The sequence below is a fragment of the Lotus japonicus genome, chromosome 3, assembly GCF_012489685.1.
Source record: "Lotus japonicus ecotype B-129 chromosome 3, LjGifu_v1.2".
Taxonomy (NCBI): Eukaryota; Viridiplantae; Streptophyta; class Magnoliopsida; order Fabales; family Fabaceae; genus Lotus; species Lotus japonicus.
The window spans coordinates 62,714,168-62,738,648 of record NC_080043.1 but is presented as its reverse complement, the minus strand read 5'-3'; the positions used below and the strand labels follow the sequence as shown (position 1 = coordinate 62,738,648).

The following is a 24,481-nucleotide window of genomic DNA, read 5'->3' as shown; positions in this document are numbered from 1 at the left end:
TCATCCCTCTCCCACCCAAGAACCACCATCACCGCCTAAAATAATCAATTATATCTTTTAGGTCATTCCGGTGGTGCCAAAAATTGGTAAAGCCAATTCTTAATTAACTGAATTCAGCGAAAGTGGGTGTATCTAGAATTGAGTTATCTATCTGGTAAGACTAATTGGGAAAAAGAGATGAAAAGATAGAAAGTTTAAGTTATTGGAACTTGAAAGAATTCATATATATGGAACCATTATAAATAAAAAAGAATTCAAGGACTAGTACGATTTTAGATTCATATGTATAAGTTAGGGACCAAAATATATTTAACTATAATTAAATTAATAAATAAAATATAAAAATTTAACTAATTTATCTTAAATTTGTTTGGTCCACCTAGACCATGGGTTATTTAACCCAAATTTTATCATGGGTCATTTAGACAACCCCACAAAAAGTACTATAATGAAAGTTTATACATTTTCTATTGATAAATTACATTTATTAAATTATGTTAGTATAATTCGTTACTTCCTTAAGTTCCTATTTTATGTGTGACTCATAAATGCTTATATTACCATTTCTGGATCATATCATTTTGCTTCGAATGACATTAATTTCATCTTGTCTTTAAAATTAGAGTGGCATTAAATTCATGACAATGATGAGTGAGACAATTTGAAAGTCTTAGCACCAAAAAAATTGATACTTTCAAACACTGTAATATGAAGACAAAAATAACCGTAGTAGTAGGATAAAGAAATTATTCAATATTTGGCGCAGTTGCTTGCTCGGTAAGTAAAAAAAATGAAATAAAAATAAAACTAATATGGTGTTTCAGCACCAAGGCATTATAGTGACTAGAATGTCAAAAAAAAGGCATTATAGTGACTAGTGAGTATAGTGACACTAATTTTGGTTGGTTTCTACTTTCTACCATGAACTACGCGCATGGGTTGATCACCACTATCATTTAACTTCAAAAATGATAGATTTAAAATATCTCTATGACAAAAAAAATTTATATTTGAAATTGTTCCAATTTTGTTTTTAGGCCATGCATGATGCATGGGCCGGCCCAATGCCGAGTTGCCACATAGACATTCACGGAACACATAACAACGTTGTTTAGGCTCAATTTCATACGAGTGTCAAAACCAGAAATTTATCTAATTATGAGGACAAGAATGCAACTATCTCAAAGGAGGGACAATACTCTCTATTCACAGGCATGGGTGGTAAAATGTAGTGTTGTCGGGATTGAGAAATGCTAATGACAAATAGACAAAGTATGGAATCGGCAAATGAAGGCCACAAGAATAGTGTGATGAAGCCGAAAAGAATTCCAATCACCTATCAATGAAGAAATTGACAACGTTGGTATTCGAAACTAAGGATACAAATAGAATATGTCTATGTGTTATTTTCTATTTGACTCGTGCAGGTACCGAAACATAAGGTTGAGCCCTGGGCGGGTTCAGGCCAAACTTATCAGGTTTGGGCGGGTTTGAATCAAGAAAATCTCAAACATTTTCATTCGAACTAAGCATTGGAAAAAATGGGTTTCGATTCACATGAGTTTTGGTTCAAGGGGGTAGGTTGAAATGGTTGCGGATCCCCTTAAACACTCCGTAAACCTATGTCTCCGAAATTGGATTTCAATAGCTATTGTAGTTTCCAATATCCGGTATTGTGAATTAAGCTACTAAATTTTAAAATCGGGCCGGGCTTGGTGTTTTGATTTTTTTTCATTCTGAAAATCTATTTCCAGTATTGCTCACTAGTAATATTGGAAAGTACAAAATCCAATAGCTTAAATTTACTAGGGGTGAGCATCGGGCCCATTTCGACCCAACCCGGACAAAATCGAACCCAAAAAAAGGGATACGGGCGGGCCGGGTCGGATGACAAGACCCGTAGGTGGGAAAAGGTGGGTATATACAGGTTTAACCGGTGGGGTCCGGGTGGAGAAATAAAATACGTCGGAACCCGGCCCAACCCGAAGGGTTTTTTTGTTTTTTTTATTTGGTCTGAAAAGCTGGAGTATTTATACTATATTCTCATTTTTTGTTTGATTGAGGCCCAACATTCATGACCCAAGCAATAACATATCAGCCCAGTAAACAAAAAAATCTGATTTCAACTATATAACAACAAAAAAACTATAAAGCATTAACCCTAATTCTAAAAACCTAGCTGATTCATTTCACCTTCTTCCTCAGCCAGTGGTGCGGCCGCCGCCAGCCACCCCTAAAACCTACTCTCCTCACAATCTTCCCTCACCATTCCAGATGAACAGCCACCTCCGCCCCAATCACCACTACGTCGTCGCGTCGTTCCATGGTTGTTCATCTCTATCACCAAATGTTCCTTGCCGTTCCTGATTAGCCCCCTTTGTGGTCCATTGTGCTCCCATGTGATTTGAGACAAGCTTCATCGTTCCTTGCCGTTACAGATTCGCCGACTACTCTGTTTTTTTTTCCTGGTTAACCACCCGAACCGCCCGCTAACCCGTGCCACCCGAACCCGACGTAACCGATCATCACAACGGTCGGAATCAGCTCTGGAAAATGGTGATTTTCACCCGCTCAAACCCGTCACTGTTCACCTGAACCCGAACTGACCCACCCGATGCTCACCCCTAAAATTTACATATCAAATATTTGAATTTCCAGAAAATTGCGTTCTAACATTGTAGACTTTAGAATTCGGTCATATGATACACAATATTTTTTTTTGTTACAATATGATACACAATATTTACAAAAACATAAGACAATCATAAAATCATATATACACAAAATTATTTATACACAACATATCATCCAAACTCCAAAGTCATGGCAAAACATTGTCCGAAGTTAGGGGAAGATATTAGGATCATTTAAACAGGTTTATTTTTTTTTTCAACATTTGAAACAAGTTTCTAAAAAACACCGGATCTCATGAAGCATTTGGGCTTCTTGTAACGTCTGACCCATCTGACCATGAGAGAAGCCATACATATGGATTTTGACAAAAAAAATAAAAATACAATGGATTTTGCTCATTCTCGAGCGATCAATACATCAATTTTGTTGAAGAGGAACATACTTTAGGCGTGTCTATAGTCTAGTAGAGTCACATTAGTCTTATATTAACGTACTTAGCTCTGAAGCTCATTTTCAGAGGAGTCTAGGACATTGGTTTTAGCTCGTTAGAGCATCTCTAATGGTAGGAACTTATTTTGGGACTTTACTCATTTTTTGTGGGCCCAGATTGCCACATAGGATTTAAGACACTCATAAGGTCTCTATGCACATTTCACTCTAGTGGTTGAGATCTTATTTTACTTTTGACCAGGCCCACAATACCCAATGTATTTATATTATTTATTTCCCTCCTTATTTTTCACTTTGGTTATGGTATTGGAGGAGAGAGAAAAAAATATTATTTTATTTAAGATCCCACTGAGCTAAGGTACGGATCTTAGCTTTTGCTAAGATCTCATGCCATGTAGGATAGCTCCAATGGTGGGATCTAATAAGATCCGGATCTTATTTTAAGATCTCAAAATAAGGACTTCATTGATGATGCTCTTAGGCAAACACCTCACTATGTTTGTACTTTCTTATATAACATTACACTTTGAAAGTTCACTGCATAAGAAAGAGAAGCAGCAACCAACAACCGTGACACAGTTGGTACGTGGCTGATACAGCTGTGTCCCTTAAAATGGGGATATCTTTGTGCACCCTTAAAAAAAAAACCAGCAGCACTTTGTGTATAACGCACTCCAGGCGTTGCCATCCCTAACTCCACGATTTCTATGGTGGATTTTTCTTTAAATATCAATTGTTCCGATGAATTATTGATGGCAGTTAACTTCTAATTAATGATGTATGTCTTCAATAATTTGATTAAGAAGTATCAAATAAAAATAAAATAGAAAACATTAGTGGTGGCAATGCAAGCAGCTCATTTCACACCGCAAGTCAACTCACCTCATCTCGTTTCAACTCGACTAAAGCAAGGAAAATTGGCCCACTAAGAGAGTTGGAAATGCCAACTCACTTTAATAGTGGCGAGTTAGCTCGTGAGTAAAATATATTAAAAATAAAATTAATATGATATTAAAACATTTTTTTTGTCGAAATGATATTAAAACATTAAAGAAACATTTTTTAACTAACTGTTGGATTGGTCCACAAGTTGGCCCACCAAAAACTCACTCAAAACATTTAAAAATACATTTTTTTCTTTTGAAAAAAAGGAAAATATAGGTTGGCCAACAAGCTAACTCACGAGGTGGGTGGAATATTGGCGGTGTAAGACCTAGGATTTTATAATTAAATAATTAATTTTCAGCTCACGCATAGGACTCTGTGTAAGCGTGAGTGGAACTTGACTTGTGTTTGACGTTTTGACTATTGATATGAAGACGAAAGTTCGCAGTATGTTTAAGGATGACACTATAGTCATTTTGATTGATAGCACGAGCCATATTCGCACCCGACTAAGGTCGTGAGTGTCCGAAAAAGGTTATATCCTCTCCTAGAGCATTGTTTAAGAGAATTTTAGAATTAAAGAGAGAATAAGAATCTCTGAGTATTTTTCCCATGACCAGCTTTCCGATACAAAACCATGGACTGTACGCTTGTTAGGTTTCGCTTCCCGGAAGTCCGCCGAAGCCAGACTTTAACTTCTCGGGGACTTTAACTAAGACCCTGAATGAAGAGTTTTTCTATTCGGAGCTTCTAACGAAGTTTCCATCCGCGTAGCCTCATTTCTTTCGATGTTTGTGACCTTTTTCCTAAAGGAAGTTTCTTCATTCGACGTCGACTGCAAAAAGTAGTTTTTCGACATAAATCGACTCACACCGTCTTTGAGACGTTTTCCTCGATTAAATGAACCTTGATTTGAGTTTCGACATTCTGTCGCCGAATACTCAATTTTTATCAGCAGACGAAAGTACCAAAACGACCGGAACCGCAAAATATCGATTTTTCGGATTTTCCCCTCTCCTATAAAAAGGGAAAAAATGAGAAAATATCCCATTTCTTCCCAAAGTGGTCGAGAACTAGAGAGAGAAAGAGAGGGGTGCAGAGCTTTTTCCGATTCTTGCCCGATCGTCCTGGTTTCAGAAGCTACGCGTAGGCACAGAGGTAAGGATGCTTAATCTTACTTCTATTTCTGCTTTCTGTCGGCTTATTCTATCCATTTCTGTGCTCAAAGTTTAGAGCTTTTTGTAAAAATGTCTGATTACCTCGATTTTTCTTTCCAACTATCTTCTACTGCAACCCAACATGCTATAATCATTGTCGGATCGTTTGGATTTTCACCGAGTCGCCGTAGATCTGAAAAACTGACAAAAAACCCATTTTCTTCACATGTGCTTACTTTATTATCAAAAAGTCGCAACCAAGCTTAGTACTGTAAGACCCAAGTTTTTAAGTTTAGAATAAGGGAATAAAATTCCTATTCACGATTAGGTTTGATGTATCGTGAAGGGAAACCTAAACAAGAATTTATTGAATGGAATAAATTTATGGAGGAGAAAGTTCAGGAAAAGTCTAAGGATTGTATCAAAGTCGATAAAAGTTATAGCACGATTAGTATTCGCTTAAACCTAGGGCAAGAGCGCTAGAAAATAGCTAATTTGCACTTAAAGACACGATGGAAACTAATTCCAAAAATCTTCAGAGAAATGTTAGAACTTCTCTTAATCCGTCTATAGTAAGCGTTTCGATGCGAAACCCTAGAATATACGAACTTCCGATTCCAATCCTCGGAGGTTTGCCGAAACTAAAACCCTGATAGTTCAAGAAACCTAGAATGAACGGTTGATGAAGACTTTTTCTATTCGGAGCTTCAAACGAAGATTCCACACGCGTACACCCATTTCTCTTGATGTTTCCAATCTTTCTTCAGAAGGAAGTTTTCTCTTCCGACATCCACTGCAAAAAGTAGTTTTTCGGGTAAAATATATTTACACCGACTTTGGATTGTTTACCTTAATTCCAAGAAACCTCTTTTGAGTTTTGGAATTCTGTCGCCAAAACCTATCTTAGAATTCACGGAGAATGAAGCCGGAAAAATCGGAATCGCGAAATTTTCATTTTCCCGCATTTTTCCATCCCCTATAAATAGGAGAAAAATTGCAAAACTCTTCACCATTTCTACCCAAAACCCGCGAGCTCAAGGAGGAGGAAGGAGGAGAATATTTTCGCCATTTCTTCCTTGATCGTTGCTCTAACAATTGCTACTTGAAGGTATCGAGGTATAGATGCTAATCCTTACTTCTGATCGTCAATTCCGTCGTTTTTCACTATGTCTTTCTGTGCTCTAAGTTTTGAGGTTTTTGCAAAACTGTCCAAATAACTTCATCTTTCTATCTAAACCTCTTCCCTACGTGCCCAAGAGCATGTTTAGCGGATTACATTTTGCTGATTCTCGCTGAATTGTCGCCGAGTTTCAATTCTGCTCCAAATACCCATTTTTAGACAAAGTTTCATCCTTTATACTGAAAACTCTCGACTTAGCTTAGCGCTAGTAGGATTAGTTGTCATAAACGTCGTTGGTAACGTCCCCATCCAATTTTTTTTTCGAAATTCCAATTTTGAAATTCTGAGCTGAAAATATTGACCAAAATACCCCTACGACAGTTTTCGATCCGATAATTTTTCCGAGTTTAGATTCGCCTTAGTTACGACTAATGGTAACCTAGGAACCAAGTTTGGTCGAAGAAAAATCGGCGCACACAATTAAAGTGTGTGGCCGTGAGCACCTCTAAGGGGGGAGGAAAATTCCGTTTTCGAAAACTTGTCCGATCGCGTTAGATTATTGTACCTCGGAGTATATGCTACTTCGTGTAACCTTAGTGAGTATTGAGTGCTGAGTTTCTGACTGATTATGATGGAATTCTGTGGTTTTTGCTCTAAGGTTCATTTGAGGAATTTCCCGAAGAACAAGGCGTGGAGTGTGAAGGAACTTTCGAGGATAACCCTGGAGGAACTACAGGTGAGGGCTACTCACTAAACTATTAGTTAATGCTTTAGGTGTCGACGAATTCGACTTGATTTACTGTTTATGCACTTGTTTGTGTTTGACTGGGAAAATGTTTTTTGAGGCTTCGGCTGACAATGATGATTACTCACCTATTGATTGTTTTTGAGATTGACTTACATGCTATGTGCTACATGGTTAATCTAGGATGTGTGATATCTGCCCTATATGCTAAGTGCTACATGGTTAATCTAGGATGTGTTGATATATGTGTCATGACTGTTGGATTGCGCTAACTTGACTATGCAATTACACATATATCTGTTGTGCTACCGAGTGAGGATAACGGGCAGGTTATGCCAATTTATTATGAGATTTTGGTAGTTTGACGGGACGAACGGAGATTCGAGCCTTGTTATTGTTTTTTTGGATCGAGACATTCTCTGGGAGTTATATGGGATTATGGGATCTTTGAAACTCATAAGATTTGCCATAAAACTAAATGGAAACTATTTTACAAGGAAAATTCATAAGACATTAAACAACCTCTAAATCTTTAAATAATGATAACAATCTCGAAGAAAAACTTAGGATTCAAATCTTAGTTTTGGAAAATGAGAAGTGTCGTCGAGTCCAAGTGTTGGGGAAACTAATAAGTTCTGAGTATGTTGATACTATTTTGCTCGAGGAGCAGTTTTGTTGTTGGGCTATCTAAAAGATAAGCCGGGAAACGGATAGTTTCCGAGTATGTTGATACTCTTTGCTCGCTGAGCAGTTTTGACCATCGGATGGAGATGAGTCGGATGATTCGAGGAATCATCATGAGATAATGTGTTTTGTAATTAATGGTCTTTTGTCGCATAATCGACTTTTGCCTTAGGGTATGCTTTTAGAGACAATAAGTTAGCTAGAACACGTGGCGACGTGTCGAGTGAGGTCGGAGACGTTGTTTGGCTAATCACTTGCATTCATGCACACATTAATGAGGTTAATACACGGGACGAACTCCGGACCTCGGTGGATTCCAAAATGGTCATAAGACCCGGATTTCCGTGTAAGAACACTGCTAGGTGATTCTTAGTAGCAGACCGAAATGACAGACCTTCGGGTTTACTGCTGATCTGACTACCGTTTTTGTTGGTGTAAGAGGCACGCGGGCCGAAATGGTCCCACCGTGGCTGGTGTTAGGGCTGATCCGTTTGATGCCCATCCCTCCGGAATGCATCTTGTCAACCGACATCTCATTCATGCAACATGCATACTGACTTAGTTGCCGAGTGTGATTGATACTTGTTAATCTATTTGATGCATGTTAATTGTTATTATTGTCATTATATTCATTGTGAAATATACAACCCTAGGATGCTATCCATAACTTATAAGCCTAAGTGGCTACTCCTTAAACTGTATCTATTGGAGTTATTACTTACATAATTCTTTGGAGTTGACCCTCGCGTCTTCTGTGTGTGTTTTGGCGGACTACGCCCATTGTCAGATGTCTTTGGCGGACTGGTTCACGATGGTCCACCCTTCGGGGGGGGACTAGGTACGAGATGTTAGATCAGGATGACCCCGGTTCGTGGGTGGTCGACCCCGCTGGCCACCGAGCGACTTACTCGGGGAGGATTATGGAGGATCGTGTCGACCGTCTGGGACACTTGACGGAAGGAGTGCTCAGGAGATACACTGTGAGCTTCAACCTGCCACCCGGCGTGCACTACGGACCCGGTGTAGGAGCACCACCACCACCATCATCTTCAGATGATGAGGACCCCTCAGAGGAGGAGTCTGTGGGAGGGACTTCTGCGGAGTCCAGCTCACCCACTATTGCTGTCATGGATGACCATGGCTCGGGCCCTAAGCCCGTGAGGCCAGCATAGGAGGGTGTCGCGGTAGCGAGAGGAGGGAGGATGGTGTACATTGACTTAGTCGTTCTGGATTCCGATTCGGACGATGATCACGCTAGCATGTAGTTTGAGTGCTGGTGTGAGCTCCTCTAGACAGGATTAGTGTAGGAGTAGAGTCATAGCTCTGGATGTCATTGTTTCATTTGGGGACAGGGTAGTTTCCTGACCGATAGCTTTTTGTGTGGTTTCTCTATGGAAATCACAGAGAGTTGGTTGGACTAGGGGGTCTTGTTTTAGGTCGTTTGAGCTGACTTATTCTCATTTTTGAGGGATTGTGTTGCGAACACTTGACCTATCCTTTTGGATTGTACCTATTGCGTACGGGCGTTACTTTCTGTTACTTCCCGTCACTGGAGGTTACTCGTGACGTGGTTTGCTACTTACAGCGGGGGCTGTAATTATATATTGTACATTAGTCATGCTGTCTTTTATCTTTGAGTTTTATTTCATTAAGTCAGTAGTTTTATGAGTTAAACAAATCAAAAAAAAATATTCACGTTTTTCCGCTTTAATTTCTTTTTGGTTACTAAAGTGACGCCACCGAAATCGGGGTGTTACAAGTACCCTTGAGATTAAGTGCTATAAACGTCGTTGTGAACAACCCCATCAATTTTGTTTTTCAGAATTTCAACTTTGAGTTTTTGGTTATTAATTCTTGACCAAAATACCCCTAAGTCGTATTTTTAGTCGTTAAATATTTCTGAGAGCTTCCCTGGCCTAGATATCACCTATGACCTAGGAATTAAATTAGATCGAAGAAAAAGTTCGGAAACTCTATTTTCTAAAGTGGCCGAAACTTTTTGGAGCTGTACCGTGTCCAAAAATAATTTTTGGGTTAGTATGGCCTGAGCCATAGCGTAGCCCTTTCCGTTGTCGAAATTTTGGCGTTGGTTTCGTGTCATTCCGAGTTCTGTAGCTCGAGTTATGCGCGTTTTAGCGAACGAGGTTCTGCTGTCAATTCGTGCCTATGTAGGAACTCCGAAGCTTTAAAGCTTTCTTTCCGATTTCGATTAGTGTTATTAGATTGATTGATTCTAGTAAGGCTTGTGTTGATGATTGTGTTTTCTTTGTTCTAGGTTCGCAATTTCCATGCACAACTTCTACTCACGAAGGTAAGAGTAACTCAGTTTTAGCGTGTCTTTGAGTCTTGCCTGCTTTTATCGCACTGCATGCGTTTGAGATGAAGATGTTTATGTTGATTGGCATTTGATTATGATTGTTGTGCTGAAGTGGGAAAATTTTTTCTGGAGGCTTCGGCCGAGTGAACTTATTGAGACGTGTGTCTCCGTTTTCTGAGAGGCTTCGGCCGTTTACTGGTTTCTGTCAATTGAATTGAGTTATGTTCGTTGATAATAGGAATAACATGTGGTTACTCTGAATTGATCATTTGCTGGGCATTGTTGTTGACTGACTTGGCATATAGGCTTTGGTCATTAAGTGGCGATGAGGTGAGTGTGGTCCCACGTGATTGTCCCGTCTTTCGAGGCGTTATAAAGTGGCAATGAGGTGGGTGTGGTCCCGCGGGATTGTCCCATCTTTCGAGATGTTCTAAAGTGGCGATGAGGTGGGTGTGGTCCCACGCGATTGTCCCTTCCGTAGTGACGCTAAGTAGCGATGAGGTGGGTGTGGTCCCGCGTGATTGTCCCGTCTTGAGAGACGATATTGATCGATCCATTTTGGTAGCAGCATATAGTTGCATTATAGGGAACTAACACCTGACCCTATGTTGTTGGATTTTAGTTATTGGTTTATTGATATCTGACTTGATGTTATATTGTTGAGGTTATTATTATCTGAGTTAATCTATGTTAAGTTGTTGATATATGAGTTTAGTTATATTGCTGATTTTGTTGATATCTGGATTAAATTAAGTTGCTAATTTATTTACCATGCTAGGTAATTAAATTTGAATAGCATGATTTTCTCTTTTATATGTGGTAGTTGCATGGAGTTAACCCTTTCTATTTGCTACTTGTTATTTGGGCGCTTAACGCTATTAGGCGATGAAGAGCCTTCTGACGATGCTTAGCCATGCTGAGATGGAGGAGGGATAGTAACCGACGGAGCAAGGATGGAAGAAGCTGTATAGTTTTCTCTTAGTAGTTTATGCTTTGAGTCTTCTTCGTTATCTGAAAACTCTGTTACTAAAATCCTGTTTTCGCCACTGTTTAAGTGTGCGCACTTATTTTGGAAACTTACTTATGCTATTGTAAGACACTATTATCATATGTCGGGAACGGGTTGTTTAATTAAGACTATGTTATGTATTAAACTGTGTTTAGTTGTTTTGAAAAGGAAAAAAATTATCGTGTTTTCTTAGGATTACGAAATAGTCCTTAGACTTTGTTAGGTTACTAATGTGACTCCTCAGTTGAGAAATTGGGGCGTTACAGGCGGATTAAGTGAGATGAGTTATGTAGCTTCGCAAGCTAAATTACCTCACTCACCTCGCCCTCATATGAGTTAAGAGGGATGGTTCGACGAGGAACCACATTGCCACCCTATCAACTATGCATTCATTTTTTTCATGTCAATATGTCATTTTAATCCACTTTTCCTTCTTAAAACTATTTTTTCCTGATCAATTATCACATAAGTCAATTTTCTCTTTTCTATTCTAATGTCTCTAGGTATATAGAAGGGTTTTGAGGGTAAATATACGTTTATTATCATACAAAACATGACTTATGATTCATTCACATCTCATTTTTACTTCTATCTCAATTACATACATTTTCTCTTTTTATATCTATTTTTTTTATCACATCATATATCATATCATTCATTTATTTTCGAATCCTGACGAATGAACTAATTAACTAACAATTAACAACTAACATTTGGCCTATCAATTTTTTATTTATTTATCATGTACTTTCTATCACATAAAGTGCAAGGGTGCTTATAAAAAAAAGGGATAATCCTTTACTTGGTCCCTGTGGTTGTGTGGCCGTCTGAAATTAGTCCCTCCCCGAAAAATCTAAAAATCTAAGTCCTCGGGTTTGGAAAGTGTGTGGAAATTAGTCCCTCCGGCGAGGACCTGCTACACACACTTTTTCAAACGCGAGGACTTAGATTTTCAGATTTTCCGGGGAGGGACTAATTTCAGACGGCCACACAACCACAGAGACCAAGTAGAGAATTAACCCTAAAAAAACATAAAATGCAAGTGTAAAAAGCTTATTATTCATAAATTAAAGTAACACGCTGTCATAAATTCATAATATCTCTCGATATATAAAAGGGTTTGAGGGTGAATAAACCTTTATTGCCATACAAAACATATAGTATTGATTTATTTACATCTCATTTTTTCATCTATCTCAATTATATTCACTTTCTCTTCTTATATCTATTTTTTTCTTATCAAATCATATATAAAGTAACACGCTGTCATACATTCACATTAAAGTGTAAATCCATACAAATTAAGAAAGGAAAAAGATTCCACACACACACACACACACGAATTCACAAACAGCTATCCTACCTCTTATAGTAATTAATTGCACAAATATAATATAAAATAAAACAACGAAACGCATCACCGCCGTGTTCCGTCGCGGTCAGGCGGCGCCGATCTTAGAAGCTTCGAGATCCGCAGCTTTCTGAAGAAGATTGTTAGAGTCATCTTCAAGAGCCATCTGAATCGGGTTAGTTCCCAGACCATCAGCAACAGCGAGCATGATCTTCTTTATCTCGGACCTGAACTCGAGGCGGTCAACGGTGCCGCTACCATCACCGTCAAACGTATCAAACACAGAGTCGTAGATCTTGGTGAGCTGCTCCGGCGGGGTTGCGACGTCGATGCCGAAGTGAGCCTCGATGAGCCTCATGGACTCGAAGGCGGTGCGGAGCTCCGCGCGTGATAAAACGCCGTCGTTGTTGAGATCCAGCGCGGCGAACTGTTCGTCCACGCTCTTGGTGAAACTGGCTTCGTCGTTCACGAAATCCCTCACCGTCGTGCCGTCGATTATCACCACACCCATGTTAGCGATTGGGAAGATAACGATGAAGATAAAACCACCAATTTCTGATAATTTGAGAAGGAGTCACTATTGGGTTTCACATATTATATAAATTCAGCTAATATTTAATTAACGTTTTACAGTTTACACATTTATTTATATAAAATATTTTGTATCATATTTAATGTACACCGAAAGTGTAACCAGGTTTACACACTTTAATTTTATAATTTTAATTTAATTATAGTGGATTCTAGTTGAACCACATGACGATATCTATGGTAGATAATTTAGTTTTTTAAATATTTAGTTTAAGGTTTGAACTATCAGTGAATAAATGCTCGTTTGATTTCTCTTGGGTAATATTTCAGATTTGAGTTGTCTTTATGTATAAAAAAAATTAATTTGAAAATTAAACTGTAAATATTGGTATCTCAACATAATTATCATCCATTTATCAATTTGAACTATTTTCTTGAATTATCCTTTTCATAGTGGTTTTCACAGGTTTAACGGGTAGCCATTGGTATTGGTTTTGTCTACTTGTGATGTATTTTTAAAGTCTATGAGCGCAGCAAGGCCCAAGTGTTGTTTTCTGGCACATGAGATTGTAAAGGCATTATTATTCTTCAAATGTCGGTAGTCTTTTACTATATTGTGTTTGTGAGAAGTGATTTCCCGCCAAACTACTAGAAATGACTTTTTTGGGTAAAAAGCGATTCAAAGATTCATAGGGTGGTTATCAAGTTTTGGTTTCATAGTTATGAATTATGATTGATTTTTTTTTTTATGTTCTGTTTTTTTTTTTTTTTTGAAAGTGTGTTTGTTTCTCCTTAGTTAATTCTGAATTATTTTTTTGAAACCAGCTAATTCTAATCTTATATTGTTAACTTTTTGGTTTTTCAAAGGGTAATACCTTCTTTTCTTTTTTGAACCTAAAGGGTAATACCTTATAATAAGATAAATTATAGAAACAAGTTATTCTTTTTTTTAATGAATAGTCTTGTTTAGGTATATGTGTCGTTTCAAAACCGATGTAAAGTGTCTATTTGAAATTCTAGTCCAAATGCTAAAATTACCGGTCAATTTAACATTTGCTCGTCGTTCATTATTGGCGGTTACAAGCAAATGCGAATTTGAAGACGACCCGACTCATTGCTTGGCCTAAGGGGTTATCTAAATAACCTATGAGAAAGTTTGGGTTAAATAATCCATCATCCAATCACATTGGAGATAAGTGAGTTGGAAATAAATTAATAAATTAAAAAGAAATTTCAACTCACTTATCTCCAATGTGATTGGATGATGAATTATTTAACCCAAACTTCTCATGAGTCATTTAGATAACCCCTTGGCCTTAAGGTAAAAGAATAGGTCTACTTACTCGTGGTGATGACTAGGGGTGTCCATGAAGTTCTGAACCCGAGCAAACCAACCGGTTTTTTAATGAGTGGATCAATTTGGTTCGGTCTCGGTTTTGGACGGTTCAACAGAATGGTTCGCTAGGACTGAACAAGTTAGTTTTAGTTTGGGCTCTGGTCCGACCGAATCGATCGAAGTAATTATGCATAAAAAAAAAAGGCTTAGCCAGCCCAATCACTGGTCACACTTTACAAAGTTTGACATTTAAGAAGAAAAAACTAGCCTAAAGCCCAGTACACCCTTAACACTAGTCTTAAATACTCTCACACCACTTACTCAAACCCTAGCCGTCACCCGCCTTCTATTCTATTCTCTTCTCTTCTCTCCTCTCTCCTTTCCGGCCCGTCGATCCTCTCCTATTTCCAAAAGCCAGTCACAACTTGTCTTCCCCTTTCGTCCCTTCCTACTTCACCGCCGTCTCTTCCCTAGCCCAAAGCCCTAAAGCCCAGCCCAGTCGACCCTAGCTCCGCCCTCTTCGTCTCTGTCCTGTGTGGCCACTTCAGTGGTGTTTTTGTGGCTGCATGACGTTCGAGATTGAAAAACACCGTCGTCCTCGCCTTTGTTCATGTCGTTGTGATCACAAAATTTTAAAAATTTGATCATTGCAAGTTGTAATATTATTTTCTAATGCCAATTTCTGAATCTTTGTATTGGAATTGATGGTTTTTTGTCAAAATTACAGTAGCTTTGAAAAGTTTTTGTGTTGCAGGATTTGGTTTTTGTCATTGCATAAACTCTGTCACTTATCTTCTCCTTTTGTCATTACAAATAAATGCAAATCGCAACGGTTTAAACCACCACTATATATAATAACAACAGTTTTTGTTAACGCCATAATTCCTTTCATCATTCACTATATAATGCCGGTTTCGGGAAATCGTTGTTGCACCCACCAAATTCACTAAGTGCATAAACGACGGTTTCAATCGTCATAATTTACAGTGGTTAATTTACTACAGTGTATTGGAATATGCAATTTGTAACTTTTCATGCGTTGTATAAAATTGCGGTTTAATCACTGTAATTTACCATTTGTATGAAACAACAGTTCAATTGTTTGTACTCAGGCATGGATCCACGTTGACAGTGGTGGAGGCATTTTCCCCCACTTGATTTAAAAAATAAGTAAGGATATATGTGAGTATTAATATAATAAGTGTTATTATGTTACTATATTGTAGAAAATACCCTCACAGAGCAGAAAATGCCCCAACAATATGATGTATTTACAAACTTTTAATGTCCCCGAATGATAGGTCAAGTGGTAAGAGTTAGGGACATAGGAGTTGGGTGGGTTGAAGGGTGAAGTGTCCCAGGTTCGAACCCGGATGAGGGACTAATTTACTAACATTTGCCTATAAAATTAAATTACAAACTTTTAATAATAATATTCTATATTTTTTATGTTACAAATTTAATTGTGCATATTGCCCCCACAACAATAAAATTCTGGAACCGTCACGGTTTGTACTGATATTTTTTTTCTAAAATTGTCACGACTGGATACATACTGTTTAACTAGATACATAACTAGCGGAATCACCCGTGCATTGCACGGGTTACTTTACTATATATAATATTTACAATTAGTGTAATATTATATTTATGCAATTTTGTACAATTTTTAATTGCATAAATATATAAATGTTTGGTATATATATATAATATAGATTATTTAATTAATGAATTTTATACATTGATTTAAAAAAAAAAAGAGATATTAATGTCGATTGAGAAAAATCTTTTGGATGGAAATTTTACAAAAGATGTTTTATTTTAAAACCATAATAACAAAAAATGTGACATCAAGCCAACATGGGTCGACACAACTGACTTCGGGTTTAACTTTCACATCCTCATAGGTCGAGGATTAAGATCCCCTACCCAGTTGGCAGTAACCCTCCTATGGGAGATCCCTCAGCGCGCCTTCTAGGAGTGAGCCTCTGCTGGCCTCCTCAGCGCTTCTTCCTTCTACTATTTTTATAACAAAAAAGTTGTGACATCAATGGTTTAGAATGATCAATTTGTTGGTATTGTTTTCATAATTATCAATTTATAAAATATTTAATATTATTTTTAAAAAGTACTCTTATATAATGAGGCAAAACTATATATGAGGCAAACAAATTATATAAAATGCTTGTAACAAAAAAATTATATAAAATGCATTTAATATTTATATTAAGATCACTAATAACTTTAAAATTCATTTTTCAGTAGGGATAAAAAGTATATATTAATTTTTTTAAAATATATATATATATATATATATATAAACCCATAAAATTATTGAAATGGTAATCTAAAAATTAAATAAATATTTTTTTTTTCTAAATGCAACGAACGTTGCATATTTTACTTTTATTAAGTTATTTTTTCACGCTTTCTACATACAAAAGATAAAAATCAAACTGTGCATCAAAACATATTACTTAGAAAACATTTGTAAATCTAGCAGGTTAATGTTTTGAGCAAACTAAAAAGTTGATCGTCTGACTTACTAAATCTTCTTTCTTGTAAAAATGAAATTATTACAAAGTGAAGGATCTTTAAATGTGTAAAAGTATGGATCAAAGTTAAACCTTTATGTGAAAAATATAAAATATAAAATGAAAAATTATTTTAATTCACACAAAATTGGATCACATTTCAAATTCATTTTGTGTATGTTTTTCTATCTTGGAGCTCTCGAATATTATCCCTTGATAGGTTTGTCATTGGCCTAACTCATCATTCCTTTGTTGAAATAAAACATCCTCATGTCTTCCTTTGAACTTGTCTCATTACATGCTCATCCTCAATATCTAGCAACATTTGACTGAGCGCTCCCTTATATCGATCCCCTTGCCTCTAAAATGACTGAGGAAAATACCAAAGCAAAGTGAAAGTAGGGGAAAATAGAGAAGATAGAAGAAAAGAACTCCACATAAAGTAGAACAAATACCAAATCACGCACAATTTTATGGAAATTATCGTTCACAATATTATGCATGGCATGTTAAAAAAATAATAAAACGAAAAAAGGAATCATGAAGAAAAAGATAGCACACAGTATATCACAAGAAAGTAAAGAGAAGAAATGCACACATGCCTGCGCAAATGATGAGTACTTTCTCCGGAGAAGTAAAAGACCTAGACGAAAAAAAATCAGAACAAGGGAAGATCATAGGAAATCGTGGAGAAAAGATAACACTATTAATTATATTAGGAAAAATAGAATAGAAGAAGAACACAAATGCACTTGCACAAATTTTTGCTTTCTCTAGAGAAGTAGCGGACTTGGGAAAATATAAATTTAGAAGATAGAACACATTATCTCATGGGTAAGAGAACGAAGTGTACAATGCAATTGAAAAAATATTATAAGGACTGAGTGTTATTTTAACATGGAAAAGGAGAACATGAGGCAAAAAAATGTGTATAAGATTGATAAAATGATGTTAAAGTCTCTATCTATATAATGAATGTGTGTTAAAAATGAATGATTTTCTATTTCAAAAGACATGTAGAATTGAAGATTCATGATTGATTGTTGAGATTTCTCTAGAAATTACAAATTATATAAAGTTTTGAACTTGAATTTGAATTTGAATTTTTTTGTTAAATATGAGAGCCAACCAATTTGATTCATTATGTTTTTTTGAAACCTTGATTCATTATGTTAAAATTTTGGGTTAATCATCTACTTGGTCCCTGTCTTTGTCTCGCCGTCTGAAGTAAGTCCCTCATCGGAAAATTTGCAAATTAGGGTCCTCTTGTTTGCAATTTGTGTGGAGCAGGTCCTCGCCGGAGCCCGAAGCTCCGGCGAGTGATGAATGGACGTGCTAACTGGATTTACTTATCTGACGTGGCAAGGAAAAAATAAATAAATAAATAAATTTATTTACATGTCAGTTTTTTTAATGTAATTATCAAAATAAAACCATAATTAACTAACAAATTCATTTCCCCCCAAATAATCTCAATTCCTGAAATTACCCCCAAATTCCCATTCATCTCTATCAATTTAGGGTTCCTGACTGAGGTCTTCTACCCTCTTCATCATTCACCAATTCTTTTCAGAAAACAAAAATTTCCATCTTCTCCTCTTCCTCCCTCTCCCACCATACACACCCACCCCCACCCTCAACCGAAACCCCAACCCCCACCCCACCCAACCGAAATCCAAAACCCCCACTCCTGAACCCCACCCATAACCTGAACCCCACCCTTAACCTGAACCCCACCCATAACCGAAACCCCAACCCTAATCTAACACCAGAAAGGGGAAAGAAAGAAAGAAACAACAAAGAGCTTGAGTTGGTTCTAATAATCTGAGTTCGGATCCAAAATTTTGGGTTTGGATCTGAGTTTATCAGAGAAGGAGAAGGAGAAGACGGTGTGTGAGAGAGAGAGAGGAACAGAGAACGAGATTCGCGAACGAGATTCTTGGCCACTACCACCACTCACGGCTTGGCCACCGCCACTAATTCTACGGGCTGCCTCCATTGGTGTTTCGATTGGAGAGGTGCCTTGCTTTTTGGACGGTGGGTGCGTGTTGTGTGTGTGGGATGGGTAGCGGTAGTGAGTGATTTTGTTTCTGGGAGTGAGTGATTTTGTTGCTGTGGGGGGTTTCGACTGCTTGATTGATGATGGGGAAGAGGATTTAATATGAAGGATGTTGTTGTTCTGTCACTCTTCTCTGATCTGAACCCGTGCTCCCCTATTTCTTCCACCACTATTTCATGTTTCTGTTCTATCTGTTTCTTGCTGCTGCTAGTTATTCCCCCTGTCTATTCTCTTTCTTTTGTATACTCCTTGTACTGTGTAATTTACTTGCACCTCTTGTGCATATTCTAATATAAACTTGGCTTACCAAAAAAAAAAGCTATTTTGTTTCTGGATTTTGATTTGTGTTTCTGGATTTACAAGTTTTGTTGAAGAAACAGTTCTGGAACATTCCAAAAGTAAAAAATTTCTGGGTTCTGTTTGCATAGATTGGTTAATTAGGATTAGTTAGTTTTTAGGGTTAATTAGGGACTGTTAATTAAATAAAACTGATTTGTATATTTTTTAATTTTTTAATTTTTTTTCTTGACATGTCAGCCTCATTTATCCAGTCAGCACGCCCATTCATCACTCGCCGGAGCTCCGGGCTCCGGCAAGGACCTGCTCCACACAAATTGCAAACAAGAGGACCTAGATTTGCAAATTTTCCGGGGAGGGACTTACTTCAGACGGCGAGACAAAAACAGGGACCAAGTAGATGATTAACCCTAAAATTTTAGAAGAGTTATAAGAGCATCTCCAATGCAAGGTTCTTAGTTCTTATTTCTGAGTGTTCTTAACCATTGGAGAGGATGACGTGAAGTTTTTAGTTCTTAAAAATATGTATTTTCGTACTTTTTTTCAATTATTATTTAAGAAAATACTTATGTATTTCAATATTTGAAAAATAATTATCTGTATTTATTATTTTTAAAGTTCTGTATGTAAAATATTAATTTATAATTTTTGATTATTTATGATATATTTTCGTTTTTACCAATAAATAGAAATGATTTAAGTATTTACCAATAAATAAAACATAATTTTTTTGGTAACATGTTAGTACATTTGTACATTTTCGTTTTAGTCAATTGCATAATAAGAACCACTGGACCATCGTGTCCTTTAGCAACATATTGTAAAAATTATTGAGCGAAATCTCTCCACAGTGTACACTTCAAGATTTTACTTTCGTTGGAATTTAATTGCTAAAGTAATTAGATAATTTTTTAATTTAAAAATTTGAAAGACAATTAAATTATATTACTTAGCTTACTTCCGCATACAAATACGTTTGAAACATATCGATCAATTTCTCATCATCTTTAGGATTTTTAAATATTGAAGGATATGATGCGAAATTAAACCCGTAAAAGGAAAAAATTTCCAGCTTCTATAGGTTTTACTTCAGTTTGCAACTTGAATATTGAATATTGATAGGGACATTGAGTATGACAATTTCGTTGCATACCCCTCTGGACTGGGCGGGACATAAAGAAGATTATGTCCCGCCCAAAATGAACAATAAGCCATTGAAGATAGCCATGGCGGGAAGTGCGCCACAACGAGCTTCATTGCCCTCCCTTAGATAATGGACCCACAAGCCAGCTGGAAGATTCCTTTGGATTTGTCTTATATGTACGGGGATTTGGGCCCTAATTGTCAGGCCCAAATATAGGAAAGATCCATATCATGACCACCCCCTCTATAAAAGGGGAGGTCATCCACTTGTACGAAACCAACTTTTTCAGCATTAAGGAGAATATTCCTTTTATGGTAGTTTTGCTATTTTAGTGCTCTGCTAGGGTTTACTTTTTGTCTTTCTCTTACGTAAGCTTGCCCTAGTACAGAACATTGGCGCCGTCTGTGGCTCAGCTCTTCCGGTGACAAAAGGAGGAATTGCGAGCCATGGAGACTCGTTCATGCGGTATGGGTCGACGCGATCATCGCCGGCGCGGTGGTGGTCGGCATGGTGGTCGCGGCGGCAGACGAAGCAACAACCGTCCCGTACTGGACGAGCAGGAGCAGGAAGCTTCCTCGGAGGGGGTCCACTCAGTGGCGCCGTCGCCAGCGTCATTGGTGAATGCAGCTCCGGGAAGACCTTCAGATCTGATCGCTAAATCAGATCCAGGTGTTCGGCGGCGTTCAACGCCGCCTGAATATGTGAACTTGGAAGACTTTAAAACCACTGCTCCACGGAGAGCACAAGAGGCAGTGACAGGTATCACGCCTGCGGCTTTGCAACAAATGTTAGATACCTTACAGAAGGTGCAGTCCCAAAACGAGCAGTTGCAAGCCCAGGTTGAGTATCTCACTCAGCGGCAGGATTTTAAGCAAGAACAACGCTTGGAGGCGGAGGATGTAGTTGAATTCCAACCTTTTGTTCTAGCCATCACTAGGGTGGACATTCCAAAGCACCTTCAAACCATGGCATTAGACGCCTTTTCAGGCGAGTCTGATCCTATGGAGCACCTTAGATATTTCAATACCAAAATGGTGATCGGCGGGGCAACGGATGCGGTAAAATGTCGATTATTGCCTTCCACGTTCAAAGGCATGGCGATGCAGTGGTTCATTCGACAACCGCCCTTCTCCATTGATAATTTCACTGATCTGTCCACTAAGTTTCTGACTCAGTTTTCCGCCAATAAAACCACAAAAGCAACAATGTTTGATCTTATCAGCATACATCAGCAACCAGGCGAGAAATTAAAAACCTACATGGCACGCTTCAGCAAGATGGCGGTGCTGTTGGAGGATGAAAATCCAGATGTTTGTTTGGCGTCATTCAAAAATGGCCTTCGGGCGGGAGATTTGAATAGAGACTTAACAAGGCGACCAGCGAAGGATATGTTGGATCTTCGCGCTCGTGTTCAAGAGTTCATATTAATCGAGCAAGATGATCAGAAGAAACAAGAAAGAGAGGAAGGACGCAAGCAGTCTCAATCTGGTGGTGTTTCACAGGACAAATCCAAGGCGGGGAAGGAAACCAGGATAGCGCAGACCCCCCGTGTACCAAGACCGGGACCATACCAAAACTCTAAACCTGGCTTTCAAAATACATGGCACAGAAATCCACAAGGTCCACCTGCTGCCACAGCTGGTCAGACTGGTGCTTCGCCTGCACCAGTTCCACGTACTAAGTTGAATGCACCCTTAAGTACCATTTTAAGGGCGGTTGGACAGACCAACGTTGTGCAGTACCCACCACCCCCACGGCGGCCGCCAGCTAACGTGGACACCAATAGGTGGTGCGAGTACCACAAGGCGTTGGGGCATACGACAGATAATTGCTGGAATTTAAGGCGGGAAATTGATCGCTTGATTAAAGCCGGCCATTTGGCAAACTTTGTTAAAGACACAGCAGCGCCGGAGGTAGCTAAAATCACTCAAGGGGACAAAGGCAAAGGCAAAGAGATAGTTGAAGAGTTGGGCGATCCTGTTGGGGAATGCTCATCTATTGCAGGAGGATTTGGCGGGGGTGCAATTTCAAGTAAGGCTAGAAAACGCTACGTGGCGGCAGTACACTCAGTACAGGAGTCGAACGAAGGCGAGTGTTGGGTGAATCATTCCCCTATTATATTTACCCCTCAGGATTTGGCGCATGTAATTCCCCATGACAACGATCCAATTGTGGTAACAATTAGGGTTAACAATTATGTGACAAAGAAAGTATTCTTAGACCAGGGATCTTCGGCGGATATCATCTATGGAGACGCCTTTGATTGCCTGGGACTAAAGGAATCAGATTTGAAACCATACAAGGGAACTTTGGTGGGATTCACAGGGGACCGCGTCAGTGTGCGGGGATACGTCGAAATTCCGACTGCCTTTGGAGAAGGAGAGTTTGTCAAGAAGTTTCAAGTAAAGTACTTAGTATTGGCGTGTAGAGCCAATTACAACGTACTCTTGGGGCGAGACACCCTCAACAAGGTCTGCGCGGTCATCTCAACTGCTCATTTAACTGTTAAATATCCCGCCTGCAACGGGAAGGTCGGGATATTGCGTGTAGACCAGAATGCAGCAAGGGAATGCTATTTGAGGAGCGTGGCGCTCTATGGGCGGAAGGCCGCCAAGGAGAGCCATCGAATTACAGAAATCTTCCCACAAGAAGGATTTAGCTTGGACCCAAGAGATGATGCTGATGATTTTCGCCCACAACCGCTGGAAGAAACCAAGCAGGTGCAAGTCAAGGACAAGTTTCTAAAGATTGGCAGTGGTTTGACAACAGAACAAGAGGACAGACTAATCACCCTTCTGGGTGATAATCTAGATCTCTTCGCATGGACCATCAATGATGTACCAGGGATTGATCCCAAGGTGATCACTCACAAACTAGCCATACGACCAGGGGCGACCCCGGTCATCCAACCAAGGCGAAGAATGAGTGAAGAAAAGAATAAGGCTGTACAATTAGAGACTGAAAAATTGATCAAGGCTCGCTTCATCCGTGAGGTACAGTACCCAACGTGGCTCGCCAATGTTGTAATGGTCAAGAAGGCCAATGGGAAATGGCGAATGTGCACGGACTACACGAGCCTGAACAAAGTGTGTCCCAAAGATTCGTACCCACTTCCCAATGTTGATAAGCTTGTGGATGGAGCTTCAGGGAATGAACTTTTAAGTCTCATGGACGCTTATTCGGGCTATAATCAGATTATGATGCATCCCTCGGATGAGGAAAGTACAGCATTTATGACCAATCAGGCGAACTATTGTTACAAGACAATGCCTTTTGGTTTGAAGAATGCAGGAGCTACGTACCAACGGCTCATGGACAAAATTTTTTCAAAGCAAGTAGGCAGGAATATGGAGGTGTATGTGGATGACATGATTGTAAAATCCGCCAGGGCTAGTGATCATGGTGGCGACCTTAAAGAAGCGTTTGATCAGTTAAGAACATATCAAATGAAGTTGAATCCTGAGAAGTGTTCTTTTGGGATCCAGGGAGGAAAGTTCTTGGGATTTATGTTAACATCAAGAGGAATAGAAGTGAACCCAGATAAGGGAAGGGCGATCTTGGAGATGAAAAGCCCAACAAGTGTAAAGGAGGTTCAGCGTTTGACAGGGCGAATGGCCGCCTTGTCACGTTTCTTGCCAATGGCGGGTGACAAAGCGGCCCCGTTCTTCACATGTTTAAAAAAGAATTCAAAGTTTCAGTGGACAGAGGAATGCGAACAAGCTTTTACCAAATTGAAAGAAACATTGGCCACATTACCGGTACTCTCCAAGCCAACACCAGGCGTTCCATTAGTGCTCTATTTGGCGGTTACTGACAAGGCGGTAAGTACGGTTTTGCTCCAGGAAGAAGGAAAAAAGCAGAAAGTTATATATTTCGTGAGCCATACTTTACAGGGGGCAGAATTGCGGTACCAAAAAATTGAAAAGGCGGCTTTGGCGATTCTGAAAACTGCAAGGCGCCTCAGACCTTACTTCCAAAGTTTCCAAGTCAAAATTAAAACTGATGTTCCCTTAAGGCAAGTACTTCAGAAGCCTGATTTATCAGGGCGATTGGTTAGCTGGTCAGTTGAGCTGTCAGAGTATGACTTACAATATGAGCCAAGGGGCCAAGTCACAGTCCAGAGTTTAATTGACTTCGTGGCGGAATTAACACCCACTGAAGGAGAGAAGACTCAAGGAGAATGGGTCCTGTCTGTGGATGGATCCTCTAATAACACTGGAAGTGGGGC

General features: G+C 38.8%; 1 protein-coding gene across 1 annotated transcript; it reads right to left on the bottom strand.

Annotated features, from left to right (window-relative positions):
• Positions 1 to 12,252: 12,252 nt before the first annotated feature.
• LOC130749771 (uncharacterized) lies at positions 12,253 to 12,941 on the bottom strand. The gene has a single exon (XM_057603146.1). The coding sequence runs from the start codon at positions 12,861 to 12,863 to the stop codon at positions 12,441 to 12,443; it is 423 nt and encodes a 140-aa protein (XP_057459129.1). The 5' UTR covers positions 12,864 to 12,941; the 3' UTR covers positions 12,253 to 12,440.
• Positions 12,942 to 24,481: the final 11,540 nt, after the last annotated feature.